The following is a 7,857-nucleotide window of genomic DNA, read 5'->3' as shown; positions in this document are numbered from 1 at the left end:
AATACAAATAAGATACAATATGCTCATTCCACTGAATGTCATTTACCATGCTAAATATTTTTAAATTATGATTTTATAGCCTATTCACAATCAAATAAGAATTAGCATAAGAATTTATCTGTTAAGGTTATTCTGTTAAACCCTTGTATCAAAGTACCTTTAAAAACCTTTTTAAATGGTGGTATGTGATTGCCATCTGCCTTGCTTGTGGTAAAAGAGTCTTTAATTAGGGTTTCACTGCATGAAAGTTCTTCAACAGCAAAGTAATATCTTATAATCATCTGTTTACAATTGTCTTTTCTAAATAGTTTCAACTAACCACAGGAAGTGACTGGTATCAGGAAATGGCCCATATTTGGTCACAATGGTACTTATTAATTGATTTAATTTAATTAATGGAGCGCTGATTCTAATTCAGCTTTATGTAAAACAGGAGGAAAAGCTAAACTCCTCATTGGCATCAGTATTTACACAACAAAAGGGGTCTTAACAAGCCTTTCAGCATACATCAAGCACAATACTATTATGATGCAGAATATTTCATGCATTTGATGCTGAACGCTATGCAGATGAGGCCCGGTAACAGCCAGGGATGATTTTGCGACCAACAATGTAGCCATTTTATCTCTGAAAATTGAGTTTTTTCCACCAGCCTTGATGTAGACAGAATATTAAGCTGCCCGCTGAATGAATCACTAACCCCTTGATGGCCTTTAGCTCATCAAAACAACTCCTGATTCAGAACATCTAGGTGATAGTGATAATGTAAAACAAGAAACCAAAAAAGAAAACACAGCATGTCTAAAATGAAGTGCACTGCACTGATCCCTCAGCTCAACTCTTTATTGCTATAGGATACAGAATATAAAAGATTCCACTGTAGACACTGTTAAAGCTATGGAGAATGGGACCGACTTCATTTCACTATTTGTTAGAGACACAAAGAAGTATATCAATATTATAGTATATGAAACTGTTCATTTAATCCAGACCCCTTCTGTTTCCTAAATGACCTTTTCTGGATAGAGAGGTAGAACATGTTTTTATCAGTCGTGCGTTTTGCTTTGAAAACAAACAGTTTTTTATCGAGGAACATGATCCCACAGATCTGCTGATTAAGCTGGCTTGGGGTAGTCAAAAAAAGGGCCATTTCAGATTAAAGTCAGTGCAAAATTCAATTTTTAATTGTATCTGGATCTTACAGTGAAACTTATCTATGCAATATATGCAGTACCTCTCCATCAATATGGAAGACATTGATCTCTCACTATTTCCTTTTCATCACAACTTTAAGTTATGCATCAGCAAGGTACTGTAAAAGCAGTAGGCTTTCGGTACGTTAAGTGCTCGTGTTATCATTTTATTGCAGTTGTGCAGAGACCTAAATAAGATAATGCGTTTTAATGAACACTCACCAGTGAATAAAGCCTATTACAACCTTCCTAACGTTGTGCACATTTCCACTTCATTTTACCTCAAGGTCATTTTAAAAAATCCTTCAATTACAACAAGCCAATTTTCTAAATCAAATAAAACATCTTTAACCACCCATGTATTGGTTCTTCCGACCGACAAGGTGACCTAGACCATATTTAAGAAGAAAACACAGAAGGGAGGACATTTATCATAGATTCATTCACACATGTGCTATATCAGAGCATATACAGGATATATCCCACCTTCATTATTATAATGCTTTAGTCATCATCAAGCTATAGTAATTTAATCATCCCAATATCCACATCATAATATGATAGTGCCTTGTGTTATTCTTGTTGTGAAACCGTTTAGCAACATTTCAGACTATTCTCTCTCAAGATAAATGCAAGCTGCCTTGTATCAAGGGCAAGGCCAGATTCTAGTGGTAGACCTTCTAAAGAACACTCACACTTGACTAGGCAAGACAAACATCAGCTATGTAACATCATTTGCATCTTAGCTAAGTTCAATTATGGAACATTAAGAGTTTGTTTAGATAGAACACATTAAAGTAGGTCACATACTACAGTCTAATCTACAGGAGATATGCAAATGAGTGACTCATACCGAGCAGTTCTGAGCTCATTTGTCCTTGCAGCTCTCCTGTCATGTTTTCAGCGAGCGATCATGATGCACATCAAGGTCATTTAATGTGTTTTTAATCTAATCTATAGCTAAATACAGCTTTGATGCATAGTCGTCTACACAACACTGAAACAGGCACCTTGCTTCATCTCAATTTATCTTGCTACCTTACCTTGCTACCTTACCTTGCTAACGCTACACGATGCACAAAGTACACAAACAAACCTTCTTTTGAACCTAAACCGTAGTGATGCACTGAAATTTCAGCAAATACATATAGTTAAAAAAATAAATACAGAAATAAGCATGTACATTTTAGCTTATGGACAAACTTGTTAAATGCTTATGAAAGCATTGACCAAAACTTCTCAAATTATGTGTTTTGACTGCGTCATTTCGTCTTATTTAATGCAAACAATGTGGATACGCTACAAGAAGTAAAGACGCCTGCAGTGTAGACACCTGAGCAAAATGATGCTAGAGTAGAAATATGTCAAATTGGTTTTGCTAAAAAAAAAATAAATGGATGCTCGTTGCCAAGAAACTTTACTGAACACCCTGAACAGCATACTAAGTTCAATTACCCAAATTCTTTATTGAAACATGTTTTTTGGTTTTACAGTTTGATGGAAGCATTCATTTTGTTTTATGGGATTCTGAAAAAAAATATTTTGCTGCATCACTACTAATTGGCAAAAACTTTGTTATCAAGAACAGCTGTCAGCTCTCATTAAATTTAACTGCAACTTTATTTGTCCAGTAAGCAACTGAGGAAAGAACAGCAATCCTATAATGACTCCCCTGATGACCATTACTTAGATAATGCAGTCTGTGTGGACAGGAGTCCTGATCTCAGCCAATCATTTAATGGAGAACAATCCTCCTCTATCTGCCACTGAGACCACTGTGTCTGTGTGTATCACCTGCCAGTGCCACTTTTTTCTACTACAGTTATCCTTCATTGTGAGTTATGAATTTCTTGAGATTGCATGACTTCTGATGTGTTGTAAGACGTTTGCAAGATCAATGGTATGACGATTACTTAATTTTCAATGTGGTCTCAATATTTTAAAAAAGTTAAAATGATATTTGTGCGCATTTACAGGTATAATGTCACTTGTTAGTATGTTAAAAAAAAAAAAAAAGAGTGTCAGCTGGTCTCCATCTGTAATAGCAAATAATGGCAGATTTCCAGTCATCTTTACCCCATAATGGGTCTAGGAGTGAAGACGGTCACCCAGCAACCTGCTAATTTCCACCAATCGCATGCTTTTGCTGCCCCATCTCAATCTCGATTGACTTTTACTGATCACAGATACGAATTTAGCTTATAAATGACATCCAACAGCAAAGCGTTTGCTTTAATTGCACAGTATAAGGTATCCCGTGAAGCTTAGACTCACAGAAGCTGAGTAAACTGAAGGAGGCTCGCAGGATGGGGAAACTCGCTCAATAATAATAATGATAATAAATAATAATAATAATAATAATAATAATAATAATAATATGAATTTATTAATAAAAAAACCCGCCGTGAATCACATACGCTAACGACTCATTAAAATGTAGATACATGACCAGTGGAGTTTAGTAGAGGCTCATACTTACGTTCCGCGCGAGTCACTGGTTTCCTAGAGACGACGGCGTACCGGTATCTTCTAAACACGATTCTGCCGGTTAGGCGTAACACACGTACTGTTCGTGAATGAACCGGCTAGCGACGACCCCCGAGTAAGCGACGACCCCACAATCTGCCTGTGTGAATGGAGATCCAAATACACTCTTTTTTTTTCAGAGCCAAAAATGCACTTTTGTGCTACTCTGTAACCAAAGGGGAGACCTCTCCGCTGATGTGGAGTTATGATTTGTTTAATATAATGTAAACTAATTATTAATATACTATTAAAGTCATCTCAATTTAGGTTCTCCTGAAAATGCCAACTTTGAACAAACTTTGCAATATATATTTTTGAACTTAAACTTCGCTTTAGCATGTTATACGTTTTAACGTTTTTTTGTGTGTGTTGCAAAATGCAAAATCTCTGTTATTAAAAAAGGTCAATTTTCTTAAGGAGCACTAGAGGGCGCCCATGGGTTGGGGTTAAAAAATGGACACTTCCGTCTGACGTTGCGTCAACGTTGACTGACGGTGTTCTTAGCCAATTATAGTAAAGAAGAGCTCCAATGAGGCGTGACCGAGTGCACTAACATAGCCAATCACAGCGTAGCAAGCGCAAGCAACGGGTCCAGACTCCAGAAGTGAGGTGTCTGTTTCTGCCGTAGATGGTATCGAACTAAGCAGAAAGTTAAAAACTGGTAACATATGATTACAAAATTGTGATTAGAATGAATGGAACAGCATATTCAAACTTTGACAATCAAGAACACGTTCTCAAACTAGGCGAAACTTTTGAGAAACAACCTAAAAGTGCATTCCACACGGTACGATGTAAGTGGCATCTTTTACATTATTATCTCTGTATTAGCATATTTATATAAACCCATAAAAATAAAGTAGGTAATGAAAAAACGACCTGTTTTTTACGCTGATACTGAAACCGTAAGTTGTTTTCAAACAACGTGCGCAGGCATATGAGAAGGCAGCTATGTGCTTTACCATCTTGCTGGCTAACTCAGGTTTTAAATGTTATTTTGTAATAATAAAAAAAGCATCTGTCTCTGTGCTTGTAACATAATCGTACCCACACGAAAAACATTTGCCATCCTCTGAAAAGCAGTGGTTTAAAATGAATTCTTGGAGAGCATTTCATTCATGAGAAATTATTGACTTTATATTACAACAGTAAACACGCGCCCTCTGTAGGTTCTACATCGGCACTACACAACGTCTGATGTCAGCAATGGCACACATGGTTATTATGAAATATGAATGTTTTCTTCCTGGGCATAGATGATTTCAAACCAGCCTCCATAGACACAACATGTGAGGGGGAGCTGGAAGTGGGCAAAGGAGAGCAAGTTACAGTCACACTACCGAACCTAGAGGTAGGTTAAATAACCTTAGCCCCACAAGAACATTTTTGTATTCGCATTAACATGGACAATTAAGCTGAATCTTCTTTCCTATCACTCTTTGCAGGGATCCACGACACCCGTTACCGTATTTAAAGGTTCCAAAAGGCCTTATATGAAAGAATGTGTTCTCATTGTTAACCATGACACTGGGGAGTATCGTCTGGAGAAACTCAGCAGCAACATTGCGGTCAAGAAGACCAGGTATTATTGCTTTTGTGTTAGAAGTCTGGGTGGATTTATCATTTATTTAAAGTGTTCGTTCAGTAAACGATATTTCCATTTCCTTACAGGGCTGAGGGAAGCAGTAAGATTCAGTCAAGGCTGGAGCAGCAAACCAGCAGGCTTAGTCAGCAGATGAAGACTGGCAGTGGAAGCAAGGCTCCATCCAGCACCAAGAGCTCTCCTCCTAAGGAGAAAATGTCTCCATCATCTCCCATGGATGACATTGAGCGAGGTAGTCTGCAAACACTAAAATTAGAGCTTTAAACCGTTATAGTCAGCAGGGCACCAGCTTGATTAGACAGACATAAACTAAAAACATATGGAAATTAGACAAAAGTACATTACTGTTTAAAAGTTCAGGGTAAGTATGTTTTTTATATGTTATATGTTTTTAGGTTCCATCCCAAATTGAAAATTTTGTTATTAATGACTTACCCCCATGTCGTTCCAAGCCCATAAAAGCTTTCTCCGTCTGATAAGTAATTCATTACTTGGCAGTCAATGGGACAGACACAAGCCTTCCGGGGTACATCCAAAATATATTAAATTGAGTTCCAAGGATGAATAAAGTTTTTACAGGTTTAGAATGACAACATTTTCATTTTAGGAACGAGTAAACCTTTAAGATTTGGCTTGAGGTGACTTGTTATTATAGTAGTAAGTACATGCAAGATGTAGGACACCATAAAGTAAACAATTTTTTATTTTAAATGGTAATAAAGCTTCATTATAGTGCTATTTTTACTATATTAATCAAATAAATGCAGCCTTTGTGAGCATAAGAGACTTCTTTTAAAAACATTCAAATCTTACTGACCCAAACCCCTTGAATAGTAGTGTACAAGCATGTCTATAGATTTTTTTTTTTAGCGTATCTTTCTTGTTTTTTGTGTTTGTAGAGCTGATGGCAGAGGCACGCGTCATGGATCAGATGAGCAGCGGAGACAGCTCCTCAGATTCCCACAGTTCCTCCTCGTCCAGTAGCGGGGACAGCTCCAGCAGCAGTGACTCGGAGGACGAGGATCGCCCCCCACATAATGCGGCCCCAGCCCCCCCTCAGAGCACCTCTGCCCTCAGCACATCTCAAAGCCGTGTGGAGGAAAGCAGCGGGCATTTCATGAACACACTCAGTGAGTTTCAGAGCTTTTTGGTCGTTCTGTCACTTTTTTTTTTGCATCTAATATGCTTATGTGTCAATTCATTTCAGAAAATGATCTCCAGTTGAGTGAGTCCGGGAGCGAAAGTGACGATGACTAACCCCAGAGACGTGTGGGACACCTGATGCTGAAAAAGGGGCAGGTGTTCAGGAAGTACATTCACTAGATAAAACTTTGTGATACCCGAATCCAAATTTTCTGAATTATTTTTTTCTTTCCCCCGGTTTCTTAGTAGTGCTTGCATCGGCACAAGCTGTGCCAATGGACACATAGCTGGGGGGGGGGTTTGCTGTATTAGTAAATTAAGAAAAGGTATTTATTTTGTTGAGAATGCTACTGCATTAATGTTACCTTTATAGGAATGTCCTATAATTGCTTCTTCAGAGGTTATGGAATTATATCTGTTTGTGAAATAGCTGTTTAGAAAGATCACCGTGGTCTTCTTTTCATCTCTATATTTTTGAGGCTCATCATATTTAAGCACAAGTGATTTATCAGCATTTTATATGGAGTCTTAAGGAGCACCAGTGCATTAAAGGGTTACCCCACCCCAAAACGAAAATATTGTCATTAATCATGTACCACCATGTCAAACCCCTAAAAGCTTCATTTGTCTTTTCATCAAAAATATCTTAAATTGTGTTCCAAAGACAAACAATGCTTTTACAGGTTTGGAAGGACATGGGAGTAAATGATTTATGGTAAAATGTTTCTTTTGGGGTGGAGTAACCGTTTAAGTTCAATCTCAGATATTTACACATTACCCAACCTGCAATACTTGAATTTGTCTCTTTTGCTGATTCAGGGACATTTGTTCATAACAAACTGTGCCTTGTATATAAGGTGTATTTTGACTATCCATCCCATTCTCTTACATTGAGTACACCCATTTTTTTTGTAATTCCTGCTTGGATTGCCTAAAATATATCTCCATTTAGTTGTAGAAGTCTCTATGTTGTGTAGGTCTTACTGTATGCCTCTGGAAGGCCCAAAAGAAACACGCTAACTCTTAAAGGATGTCCTTAGCCAGCCCTTCTTGAGCACTACTTGCAAAATATGACGTGCCATCATTATAACAGGGTTGACTGACATGGTTAAGTGTGTTTCTGTGGGAGGTTTGATCATTAAAATTGTGTGTAGACTAATAAAGATTTGTTTTGTGACGTTTATTTGTGGATTATTTTGTCTCAATATGGCAGAACCTTATTATAGAGCGGCATCTAAGTATGCTAACTGAGATTCAAGTATATAGCATGATAAACTTGATCAAATAATTTTTTTTGTGTGCGAGTATGGTAAAATGTAACAGTCTCTATTCTGCAAGTTGTTAATTTTTTAGTACATTACACAAAGTTGGCACTGTGCCATATGACAATGG

At 37.4% G+C, this 7,857-nt stretch overlaps 1 protein-coding gene across 1 annotated transcript; it reads left to right on the top strand.

Annotated features, from left to right (window-relative positions):
• The first annotated feature begins 4,298 nt into the window (after nt 1–4,298).
• Nucleotides 4,299–7,642, top strand: eaf2 (ELL associated factor 2). Its single transcript, XM_043248470.1, has 6 exons — nt 4,299–4,513; nt 4,976–5,070; nt 5,165–5,301; nt 5,391–5,554; nt 6,222–6,452; nt 6,530–7,642. The coding sequence occupies exons 1-6, from the start codon at nt 4,411–4,413 to the stop codon at nt 6,577–6,579; spliced, it is 780 nt and encodes a 259-aa protein (XP_043104405.1). The 5' UTR covers nt 4,299–4,410; the 3' UTR covers nt 6,580–7,642.
• The last annotated feature ends 215 nt before the right edge of the window (nt 7,643–7,857 follow it).

This window comes from Puntigrus tetrazona, chromosome 9 (assembly GCF_018831695.1).
Source record: "Puntigrus tetrazona isolate hp1 chromosome 9, ASM1883169v1, whole genome shotgun sequence".
NCBI classification, from domain to species: Eukaryota; Metazoa; Chordata; class Actinopteri; order Cypriniformes; family Cyprinidae; genus Puntigrus; species Puntigrus tetrazona.
The sequence above is the reverse complement of the archived record's forward strand: the minus strand, read 5'-3'. Positions and strand labels throughout refer to the sequence as shown.